Raw genomic sequence first — 13,129 nt, forward strand, 5'->3', positions numbered from 1 at the left:
CTGATATGCTGGAAATAACAGAAGACCATTTTATAATTTACTCTTGAGAAATATATAGTGCCATGAAAGTAAGAGATACAGATTGAGCATTCCACTTCGTCGAATACTTGCAAGTTGATATGGTTTGATTCAGGTAGGTCAGGCCTGGATTTGTGACGTGACCGCACATCATGGGCTCTGGGGTGATAGGAAAATTATTTTTAGTATAGTATATACAGAAACTAAACTTTAGATATGATCAATCATATTAAATTTGTTTGCTTTAATAGGTACTTGCAGAAAAAGGCGATCATCATTCAGAAAACATGGCGAGGATTTCAAAGCCGGGTGTTTTTCAGATTAATGGTGCAGGTAAAGGCTTTCATTTTATAAGGCAATTCTAATTGATTTAGCTCCTTGCAAAGATCCTTTAAAATGGGTGACTGTTGTGTGTTCATCCTTTAAAATTTTTGTAGTTCATATTGTGTGGACTAAATTCTTGAGGAACATTAAGACTTGTCCTAAGATATTTAATTGGAATATTGTTCCTCCATAAGGAAATGAGTAAAAGCAGATGTAGAACATTTGGCCCCTTAAGCCTGCTTCACCCTTCAACATGATCATGTTGGACTTTTCTATCTCAAATATAGCACTGTAGCGTAGCGGTTAGCGTAACGCTATTACAGCGCCAGTGATCATTTCCCGCTGCTCACTATAAAGAGTTTGTAAGTTCTCCCCATGACTGCATGGGTTCCCTCTGGGTGCTCTGGTTTCTCCCACATTCCAGAGACACATGGGCTAGTAGGTTAACATGGGAGTAATTGGGCGGCATGGGCTTGTTGGGCCAGAAGGGCCTATTACCATGCTGTATAAATAAAGCTTTTAAAATTTTTCAGTTCTTTCCCATATCTTTTAATTTCTTTTATATCCAGAAATCTGTTGATCTCAGTTTTGAAAACAGTCAATGACTGAGCCTCTATTACCCTCCAAGTTACAGAATTCCAAAGATTCACCATCTTTTGAGTGAATAAAATTCTCCTCAAAACGGTCCTACATGGCTTACCCATTACTGTGAGATTGTGACCTCTAGTTCATGACTCTTTAGCCAGGAGAAAGCTCTTCCCATTAACCCCTCTAAACATTTTCAGTGAGGTTACCTTTCATTCTTCAAACTCGAGAAAACAGGAATCTTCCCAATTCTGTCTCTCCTCAGCAGCCGATCTATCTGACTCCTGTATGCCTTCTCATTGCTCTCTGAGACTTTACTAACAACAGTGGTGTCATCTGCAAATTTATAAATGGCGTTTGAGCTGTTCTTAGCCACACAGACATAAGTGTAGAGATTAGAGCAGTGGACTAAACAGGCATCCTTGAGATGCACCTTTGTTGATTGTCAGTGAGGATCCAGTTGCAGAGGGAGGTACAGAGGCTCAGGTTTAGAAGCTTGGTGATTACTACTGAAGGAATGATGGTATTGAATGTAATCAATAAACAGCAGCCTGACGTGTGTTTTGCTGTTGTCCAGGTGCTCCAGAGCTGAGTGGAGAGCCAATGAGATTGCATTCACTGTAGACCTATTGTGGTGGTAGGCAAATTGTAGCAGGTCCAAATCCCTTGCTTAGGCAGGAACTAATTCTAGCCATAACCAACCTCTCAAAGCACTTCATTACGGTAGATGTGAGTGCCACTGGTCGATAGTGGTTGAGGCAGCTCACCCTGCTTTTCTTGGGCACCTGTATGATTGCTGCCCTTTTGAAGCAATTGGGAACCTCAGACCGCAGCAGTGAGAGGTTAAAAATGTCCCTGAACACTCCAGCCTGTTGCTCAGCACAGCTTCTTCCCCTCCATCATCAGATTTATGAATGGTCCATGAACCCATGAACACTACCTTTTTCATCCTTTTATTTTTGAACTATTTATTTATTTTGTAATTTATGGTAATTTTATGTCCTTGCACTGCTGCCGCAAAACAACACATTTCATGTCATATAAGACAGTGATAATAAACCTGATTCTGATTCAGTCAGACCTGCCATCTCAGGAATCACTGCACTGTACTGCACTTCCTCCAAAGCAAGTACATCCTATGTTTGGGTAAGGATACCACATTGTACACAATATTTCAATATGTTTTCACCAAGGTTTGATATAATTGCAACAACACGTTTACTCTTGTTCTTAAATCCTCTATCAATAAAGGCTGACATAGCATTTGGCTTCCTAATTGACTATTGCACCTATATGTTTACTTTCAGTGACATATACAAGAACCCCAGATTCCTTTGAAGATTCATACTTCCTATTTTGTAACCATTTAGAAAAAATCTACTCAGTGTTTCTCTTTTTCCACCAAAGTGAGAAACCTAACATTTTTTTCACATTGTACTCTATGATATGCTGCTGTCATAAAGTCAATTAGCTTATCTATATCATCTTAATTCACTGCACCCTCATCACTATTTGTATTCTCACATAGATCCATGTCATAAGCAAACTTGGAAATGTTGCATTTGGTCCCCGAGCCAAATCATGGATATGGATTGTGAATATTTGTGGCCCAAGCACCAATCCCACTAGCACCATACTAATAATATCTTGCCAACCCAAGAAGAACCTCTAAACCTGCAAATGTACATTACCCCCATTCTATCTGTTCAGTTCAGCTCAGCAACCTCCCGCATGGGATCTTATCAAAAGTGTCAGCAAACTCCAAATGCACCAACAACACTGGTTTATCCATCATCTACATTATTTAATACATCTTTAAAGAACTCAAATCAATTAGCTGAACATGATTTCCCTTAAATCCATGTTGACTCTGCTCAATCGTATTATTATTTACTAGACGTCTTGACATCATAGCCTTTATTGTAGATTCCAGCATTTTCCCAATACAAGTTGAAGCCATCTAGTATGGCACCCTTCATACCTGACTGGTTTCAGACCACAGAATTGCCCCCGATCATCTTTTTCAAAGCAGGAGAACTATTTTTACTTATAGGCACTCCCCAGGTTACGCAAGGATTCCAAGAACAGTCTGTAACCCAGTTTCCATAAGTCGGAAATACTGTTGGTTGATCACAAATGTTGCTCTGGCAGGTTAATTACCTACAGATTAATACAAATCTTAGTTAATTTTAGATCTTAGTTAGAATTAGTTAAATAGTACAGATCAAAATGACAAATTCAAAACATACTGGACTAAAGGAGTTGCCAGACCACAGAATGCCAGACCAAAGAGTTTCAATCTCTACCAATATCAGGTTAACAGATTAGTAGTTCCCTATGTTATCTTTTCCATCTTTCTTAAGTAATGGGATCCCATTTGCTACCTTCCAGCCTGCAGTAACCACTCCAAAATCCATAGAACTTTGGAAGACAATAACCAAAGTATCTGCCATCTTAACCAAAGATCCAAATAATAACCAAATAACCAAAGATCTGGGGGAGATCTTAAATGAATTTTTTGCATCCATATGTACTCCAGAGACAGACACAGAGACTATAGAACTGAAGTAAAAGAGTAGTGAAGTCATGGACCGTATCTGGATTACGGAACAGGAGGTGCTGGCTGTCTTGAGGCGAACAAAGGTGGATAAATTCCCAGGGCCAGACAAGGTGTCCCCTCGGAGCTTGTGGGAGGCTAGTGCAGAAATTGCAGGGGCCCTGACAGAGATATTTAAAGCATCCTTAGCCACAGGTGAGGTGCCGGAGGACTGGAGGATAACCAATGTTGTTCAAGAAAGGCTCTAAGAATAAGCCGGGAAATTAATAGGCTGGTGAGCCTGATGTCAGTCATAGGTAAATTAATGGAAGGTAGTCTAAGGGAAAGGATATATAAGTATTTGGATAGACAGGGCCTGATTAGGGATAGTCAACATGGCTTTGTGTGTGGTAGGTGATGTCTAACTAATCATGTCTAACTAATCTTATAGAGTTTTTCGAGGAGGTTACCAAGAAGGTCAATGAGGGAAAGGCAGTGGACGTTGTCTACATGGACTCTAGCAAGGCCTTTGATAAAGTCCCACATGGGAGGCTGGTCTAGAGGGTTAAGCCGCTTAGCATTCAGGATGAGGTAGCCAATTGGATTCAACATTGGCTTAGCAGGAGAAGCCAGAGAGTGGTAGGAGATGGTGGTCTCTCTGACTGGAGGCCTGTGACTAGTAATGTGCTGCAGGAATCGGTGCTGGGTCCATTGGTGTTTATCATCTATATTAATCATTTGGATGATAATGTGGTAAACTGGATCAGCAAATTTGCAGATGACACCAAGATTGGGGATGTAGTGGACAGCGAGGAAGGCTATCAAAGCTTGCAGTGTGATCTTGACCAGCTTGGAAAATGGGCTGAGAAATGGCAGGTGGAATTTAATGCAGACAAGTGTGAGGTGTTGCACTTTGGAAGGACAAACCAGGGTAAGACTTGTACAGTGAATGGTAGGGCTCTGAGTTGTGCTGTAGAACAAAGGGGTTTGGGAATCCTTGAAAGTGGCATTGCAGGTGGATAGGGTCGTTAAGAGAGCTTTTGGCACTTTGGCCTTCATAAATCAGGGCATTGAGTACAGGAGTTGGGATGTTATGTTGTAGTTGTATAAGACATTGGTGAGGCTGAAATTTGGGGTATTTTATGCAGTTCTGGTCACCTACCTACAGGAAAGATATCAATAAGCTTGAAAGAGTGCAGACAAAATTTACACGGATGTTTCCGGGACTTGAGGACCTGAATTATAGGGAAAGGTTGAATAGGTTAGGACTTTATTCCCTGGAGCGCAGGAGAATGAAGGGTGATCTTATAGAGGTATACAAGATAATGAAGGGTAAAGATAGGGTGAATGCATGTAGGCTTTTTCTCCTAAGGTTGGTGAGACCAGAACTGGAGGACATAGGTTTAGGGTGAAAGGTTAAATATTTCAGGGGGAATCTGAGGTAAAACATCTTCACTCAGAGGGTGCTGTGAGTGTGGAATAAGCTGCCAGCACAAGTGGTAGATGCAGGTTCAGTTTGAACAATAAAGAGAAGTTTGGATAGGTACATAGATGGGAGGGGTTTGGAGGGATGTGGTCCGGGTGCAGGTTGGCATGAACTAGATGAGCTGAAGGGCCTGTTTCTGTGCTGTAGTACTCTGATTCTATCTCCACAGCCACCTCTTTCAAAACTGTGATAAATCCCAAAGTCCTGATGATCTACATCCAGTTTTCAGTCACGTTATTTCACTGAAGTTAATTTTGTGCTTCCTTACTTTTACTATTTTCTTTTGCTTCCTTATTTGGACTGAGTCCTTGGTTCTCCAGTATTTCTAGGAGGTTCTTTGTCTTCTTCCAAGAAGATAGGTACAAAGAGTTTGTTTAATTCCTCGGCCATTTGCTTATTTCTCATCATTAATTCTCCCATTCCTGTAAGATACCCACATTTGTCTCACTAGTCTTATCCTTTTTATGTACCTTTTAGAAGTTTTTAATTTGCCCTAATGTTCTTTGCTAGTTAAGTTTCATATTCTATTTTCTCTTTCTTTATCAATGTCTTGGTTATTGTTTGTTGAATTCTAAAACACTTCCAGTCCTCGAGCTTACTGCTTTTTCTGACAACCATAACTCTTTGTTTTAGATTTTAATATCATTTTTACTTTGTCTTAGTTTCAATATATTTTCTCATGTAATATTTAATTTTTCCTGTACTCAAGGCTGGGCTTTTCCTTTCATATTTTTGTACTTTAAAAGAATATATATTTGCTGCAAATGAAGTATTTTTATTTAGGCACTAGACATTACTTGTATGATGCCACACCATTTAATTTAGTTCTCCATTCTACTCTAACTCCTCATCTTCACAATTTCCTTTGTTTAGATTGAAAATCCTGATTTCAGATTGAACTACATCATTTTCAAACAATGGAAAGTTCTATATGGTCATTCTTTTGGAAGTCCTTTGTAACAAAAGTATTAACTAACCCTTTTTCATTGCATTTAAAATAGTACAATCTAAAAATAGCTACATCTAAAATAGTGTTTCCTTGTCTGTTGCTCAAAATTACTGATTTAGAAATCCATCTTGTATACATACCAGGAATTCATCCTCTACATTGTTAGTACAAGTTAATTTGCCCAGTATATATGCAGATTAAAACTCCAATGATTACTGTATTATCCCTTTCATACATTTGTTTTATTTATGCTGCACACTACCACTATTCAAGGGAGTTTAAATGACTCCCACTACTATTTTCTGCTCTCTGTTCCTTCTTAACTCCACTTAAACTGATTCTACTTGGATACCACAATCTGCTGAGCCAAGATCCTTTTTAACTACTGCACTGATGGCATCCTTTATTAACTGTACTACTCAATCTCATTCAATACTTTGGAATATTTAGTTCCAAGATTTGGTCACCTAGTAGCCAGGGTTCTGTAAGGGCAATTAGATAATACCCTTTTACCACTCCTTATGCCATTAATACATCCATCTTATGGCAGATGTTGTGTGCAGTTAGATATGGTGTGTTTAAATTTGGCCTTTTAACATTTTTCTGTACTCTAACCCTATTTGCGGCTTGCATTTGTTTCTGCTACCAATTTATTTTGTTTACAGATGGTGCGCACATAGGAACACTGTGCTCAAACTATGCTGTGTTCTAGCAGTCCATAGTTTTGTACATACAAATACCATTACTGGATATTTGGATATATGGAATGACTTAACACCACTCTATTCTACTTCGAGGTTGAAATTTGTCTTTGGTCACTTACACTGAAGAATAAAGCCGGAAGCTTATGCACATTGTAGATTGCTTCCCACATTGGGTCCCCTCAAAACCAATAGAATTGAATTTTTGAAGCAGACTGCAACATATGTTGTTGTTCATTTAGTGCATGTGTGTGAAATTCTGTGGACTTTGTGCTCATTCATGAAAGAAACAAGATGCCTCATAGTGTTGCAATGTCATTGGATTACTTCTGAAGTCTTATCCAAGTGTAAGAATTTCTGTGTTAGAACATGGTGTTCAGAAAGCACAGATTAGAGGCAGAATAACTTTTTATGTGTATGTCTGCATATAGGAATAAGAGAAAGCTATTTGATTGCTTGTGCATATTCCATTGTTCACATGGCTCATTTGTGACCTAATTTCATATACCTCTTTTATATCCCACATCCAAGGACTATTCTGCTAATTTCAATATAAGTCATGCTCATGATTTCAAAGTACCTGGACCTGAATATAGTGGAGAACATTTGCCTGTAATTGGTCTGCCTGTCCTTTAGCTTTTATTACACAAAAGCAAGAGCACGATAATGACGTGGTCCAGGATCTTCTGCTGAAAGTTGTGCCACCCAAGCTCACTGCTCACCTGCCTGCAATGCCCACTCTTACCTGGAGTAGACCCCCCAAGAAATAATCTTGAAGCTGAGCCCTCAGCATTAGCTGATTGGCAAACTCCAGCACAGTGCAGAGCCTTTCCACCCAAAGCTGATAAGTTTGTGCCTGCAGAAATGCTTTGAGAGCCAGTTAAGTCTAAAGGTGTATTTGGTATCAAACATGCACAAAAGCTATTACAAATTCAAAATACGATTTAAAATAATTAAAATTCTTAAAAGACAAAAAAAACAAAAACAATACAAAACCATTAAAATAATGAAATATATTCAAATCTATCCAAAGGTTAACTTGGCCAGATTGAGCAGGCAGGTTGACCAGTCCCCAGTGCCGAGAAATCTGTAATTTGCCTTCCCATGCTGAAACTGTTGGTGAAGTGCAGTTATTCTGTCAGTGGCAATAAAATATGCAAAAGTTCAAGACTTATGCCTTTGCTCCACTGCTTATCCAATTCCCCTTTGACTGTCTGGACTGACTCCATTTCACGACCCTTACAGACAGTGTTCCAGATTATAACCGTCTTTGCAACATGTCTCCCAAATTTTTAGCCCATGACTTTAATTTCCTGTCCCAAGATCCTTGAACCATCTGCAAGTGGGAATATCCTAACCCTGCCTAAACACAATACCATACACCTCCTATCAGATCTTCTCTCAACCTCTTTTCCTTCAAGCTGAACAATCCCAGCTTTTCCAGTTCAACCATACATCTGAAATCCCTCATCTCTAGAAGCATTCTAGTGATTCCTTTCTGCACTTTCTTGGAACGGCATCCTTCCTAAAACATAGTTAAGGGAATTGAATTCATCTTCCAGTTGTAGCTTAGTTAGTCTTTTATAAAGTCTCAATGTAAGTTGGTAACCATAGTTGAAACACTTCATGACAATTTGTACTTTCGTACTGGACAACACAGAAAATAAAAATGTATTCTTTTATTTGTTCACGGGATGTGGTATTACACAAAATACTGACACTTATTGACCATCCCTATTGCTCATGAACTGGAATGAGAGGTAAGGGTCAATCACATAAGTGGGTCTGGAGTCAAATTTAGACCAGATTGGGTAGGAATGGCATTAGTGAATCAGTTAGGATTTTATAACAAACCTGTAGCTTTATGATTCCCATTACTGAGACTAGTTCTTTTTGATTCCAGATTTATTCAATTACTGGAATTTAAATTGCTGTGGTGGGATTCAAATTCATGCCTCTGGATCAATGTTCTGAAATGCTGGCTGCCAGTCCATTAACTTGTTTAATGCACTACTGTACCCACTACATTAATGAACTTGTGCTTGAAATTCACTTCTAAATCCTCTGTTAAACAACTGTATAAGAAAGAAGACTTGAATATTTATAATATAAGTGTGTGTTCACTTCAAAACATCCCAAAATACTTTACAAAGAGACAGAGAATATAAAAATGATTCAGTAAAGCAAAAATGGACTAAAATGAACATTTTGGAATGAGTAATATCTGTCAAAGATGCAATATTTGCATGGGTCACATAATGAGGAAGAAGAAATGATAGTTGATGTAGATGAAAAATATGTGTACTGCATCTTAAATTTAAAACAAATACTACAAAGTCTGTTTTCTTTAATTGCATATCTTGTTGATAAATGCTATCCAAACATTGTTTTCAATAGTTGATATATTAGCACAGGTTGAGCAGTTTAAATGTTGCAAGTTTTATAATACTAAAAATGTATATTAAATGATATGAAATTCATTGACTGCTCAATTGTTCTCAAGAGGCCAAGTATATGGTGTTTTGTACAGATGGTTAGAAGGCATAATTTTTATTCTTGGGCACAGATATGTTCTTGAAGAGTGGAAGGTATAAAGCATGGGTTCTTTGAAATTTTAAATTCACCAGACAGTGTGAAATGTAAATTTCCTTTATGCAACAGTGAAACTCTTTAAAAGACCTTATGCCTAAAACTCTACAATACGGATTGCCATCAGCACTTGTGGATATTTCTTCTTTTGTATTTCTGGTCTTAGTAGAGTAACACTGATCATAAAACTCAGTGCAGATCTTTTCATGATGATTTATCTCCAACAGCATGTAATTTGAATATAGTATGTTTTAATGGTTAGGTTTGCATTATAGATAAAACGATAGCTGCCTTTTAAATGTACAATTGGAGTTTTTCTCTCTGTGAATGCATTTCTTATTATGTATTATTTATAAAGATTCTTAACTTTTATATGTCAAATTTGAGCTATATCTTTCTGTAACTACAGTCTGTTCTATCTTCTTTAATTCACAGAGAGCATATTTTATTATGAAGATGAATTTCTACAATGAAATGGCTGTCAGGGTAAATATATCTCCCTCATTATTCAACAAATGATGGCATCAAAATGTTCTCTAAATATGCTTTTATGCTGTATTTGGTAATCTAAATCAGAAGCAAAGTGAGTATCCATCTGGAAAAGTGCCAAATTCTTTTGCTTAATATGGTTTGGAGAAAGGAATTCAATTTATTGTATAAATTGCTCTGGAAGTGTATTTCTACTTAAGAAAACTGCTTTAAAATGTAGTAGAATTTTAACAATATGCATGGATGATCTTTAATGCTTCAAATATGTATAATCTATTAATCCATATCTTGTCACAATTATGCCATCTTGTGGGAATTAAAAATAGAAGATACTGGTTTGAATTTAACAATTTTAGAAAATAGATATTGTTTATTAAGAGACTTATTTTTTGACATCACATGAACTGCTAGATAAAACCAGATTGGCAGGAACATTAATATTTGCTCTGAAAAATGGCACAGCTGGGATTTGTTAGCAAAAAAAAACAGATCAGAGTGAACGACATTAATAGTAAAGCACAATACAAAGGGAATTTGCTAATGGAAAAACATATTCATGAACTAGTACATAACATAGTGCTAGGAAGTATGTTTGGCTTGTATTTCTTGATACAGTGAGATCTTGATGCATTCTAAGCTGATCAAGTTCAATTGTGGAATACTGTTAGACTAGGACAGAAAGAAAATCAGAAAGCCAGTCACATGAAACTCTCCTGTACATTCAGTACCCTTGCCAAGAGACAGATTGGTTGAGACCTGAAAGCAAGTTGTTTTCCTATCCTTTAAACATTGTGATAAAGAGGTGAAGAAAATAATAGAATCATAGTAATAATAATCAACAAAAATTGTATTTTAAAAAAAGTCTAATGAATAGCACCAAATGTACAAGAGCTGGCATTTAATTCAACTATTTCAATGAAGCTGTGAAAATGTAAACCAGTTAAACAACTACAGCAATGTATTGTCAATGGTTAATTAACTGAAATAATCTGAATGAAGCACATTTAAAACAACTTCATATTTTAAAACTAAACTAATAATAAAGAAACTTTTTCAAACCCATGTAGGAAAAAAGATATGCTATTGGTGTTCAAAAAATGCTCTTAAAGAATAAAACTCCTTTGACTTTGGAGGCTAAATTTGATTGATGGACCCAGAAAATGAGTGTCAGCATTGTGATGCATGATTGCAATATAGGCAGCATGCCAACTATGTACCACTTGCCCATTACAATAATTTTAGTATCCAGCCATTGATATCCATATCACTGATTGACCGCCACAGAGTAAAGAAACATTTGTTGTGAGATTCTTGCTCCAAGCCTTCATCTCTTGAAGGGAAGGTATCTGTGACTACAGCAGCTGCTAACACTCATTGAGCAAATGAACCTGAGGTGGGAAACACTGAAGAATTAGTCAATATTGAAAGAAAGCAGGTTACAAGATTTTTCAAATGCTAAATGTACTTGATGTATTAAGAAACCTAGCAGACTTAATTCAATTTGAAACATCACAGAGGGGTCCAGAACCAACTTAACACAGAACTTTTCCCAGAACTTGGACCTCAGCCTCTCCAACGTGGAAGTGTTGGCCAACTTCAATGAAACACTATGTATCTAATTGTGATGCCACATCTGATTTATAGCTTACAAAGCACAAGCAGCATGTGCCGATTGACAGGGTGTTGCAGTGAAAATCTGAAATTTTCTGAATCAGAATCTGGTTTATTATCACTGAAGTAAGTTACAAATGTAAATAGTGCAAAAGAGGAATAACGAGGTAGTGTTCATGGGTTCATGGACCATTCAGAAATCTGATGGCGGAGGGGAAGAAGCTGTTCCTGAAACATTGAGTGTGGGTCTTCAGGCTCCTGTATCTCTTCCCTGATGGTAGTAATGTGATGAGGGCATGTCCTGGGTGGTGAGGGTCCTTAATGATGGATGCTGCCTTCTTGAGGCACCGGAAGAGGTCCCTGATGGCAGGGAGGGTTGTGCCCATGATGGAGCCGGCTGAGTCTGCAAGACAACCAGCTACTATACAAAGTAAGGTAAGTGGATATCATTATTGCTACAAATTAATACGTGCATTGGGGCTTGCAAGGTAACAGAGAAATCCTGCATTTTGTCCTCCAACAGGTTACTAAGGCTGATGGGATGGTGCATCAGGGTAATGGCAGTGGGTGGGTTCAAGGAGCACAGCCTTAGTTGTTTTCTTTCAGGAAGATGGCATTCAACTGCCAAAAAATGGCAAAGGCATTAAGAAAATGCGTAAGAGTAGTTGTATCTACAAAATGGAATAATTATGTAGGAAACTGCTGGGACTACATAGAGTCATACAGCATGGAAACAGGCCCTTTGGCCCAACTGGTCCGTGCCGACCAAGTTGCCTAACTGAGCTAGTCCCAGTTGCCTGCATTTGGCCCATATCCCTCTAAACCTTTCCTATCCATGAACCCGTTTTTAAAAAAAAATGTCTTTCAAGTGTTGTAATTGTATCTGCCTCTACCACTTCCTCTGGCAGCTCATTCCACATACCCACCACCCACTGTGTAGAAAAAGTTGCCCCTTGGGTTCCTTTTACCTTAAATCTTTCACTGTCACCTTAAATCTATGCCCTATAGTTTCAGATGCCCCCTATCCTGGGAAAAAGATTGTGACCGTTCACCTTATCTATGCCCCTAATGATTTTATAAACCTGTAAAAAGTCACACTGCAGCCTCCTTTACTTCAGGGGAAAGAAGCCCCAGCCTATCCAGCCTCTCCTTATAACTCAAGCCCTCCAGCCACAGTAACTTTTCTGAATCCTTTCCAGCTTGATGATTTCATTTCGATAGCTAGGTGACCAGAACTACACACAATATTCCAAGTGTGATCTCGCCAAAATCTTGTGCAGCTGTAATATGATGCCCCAACTCTTGTATTCAATGCCCTTGCTGATGAAGGTAAGCATGTCAAATGTCATCTTCACCACCCTGTCTACCTGCATCACCACTTTCAGGGAACTATGTACTTGTGCCCCTGGGTCTCTCTGTTCTACAACTCTCTCCAGAACCCTGCCATTCACTGTGCAAGTTCTGCCCTGGTTTAACTTTCCAAAATGCAACACTTCATATTTATCTGAATTAAATTCCATCTGCCATTCCTCAGCCCACTAGCCAGTTGATCAAGGTCCTGTTGTAATCTTAGACAACCTTCTTCACTGTCCACCACGCTACCAATTTTGGGTGTCACCTGCAAACTTTCTAAGCATGCCAACTACATTCTCATCCAATCATTAATATGGTGAAAAATAGTGGACCAAGCACTGATCCCTGTGGCACACCACTAGTCACAGGCCTCTAGTCCAAAAAACAACCCTCCACCACAACCTTCTGTCTCCTACTACCAAGCCAATTTTGTATCCAATTGGCTCGCTCACCCTGGATCCCATTAGGCCCATGGTCACTGTGCACAT

The 13,129-nt window shown here is 38.4% G+C and overlaps 1 protein-coding gene across 1 annotated transcript in view; it reads left to right on the forward strand.

Moving 5' to 3' along the window:
- Positions 1-13,129, forward strand: part of spata17 (spermatogenesis associated 17) — a 200,915-nt gene that overhangs the window by 14,806 nt on the left and 172,980 nt on the right. Inside the window, exons 3-4 of the mRNA XM_052011250.1 lie at positions 270-351; positions 9,624-9,674. Of these exons, the coding sequence (XP_051867210.1) occupies positions 270-351; positions 9,624-9,674 (133 nt within the window). The remainder of the gene's footprint in view (positions 1-269; positions 352-9,623; positions 9,675-13,129) is intronic.

Source organism: Pristis pectinata, chromosome 3, assembly GCF_009764475.1.
Source record: "Pristis pectinata isolate sPriPec2 chromosome 3, sPriPec2.1.pri, whole genome shotgun sequence".
Classification (NCBI taxonomy): Eukaryota; Metazoa; Chordata; class Chondrichthyes; order Rhinopristiformes; family Pristidae; genus Pristis; species Pristis pectinata.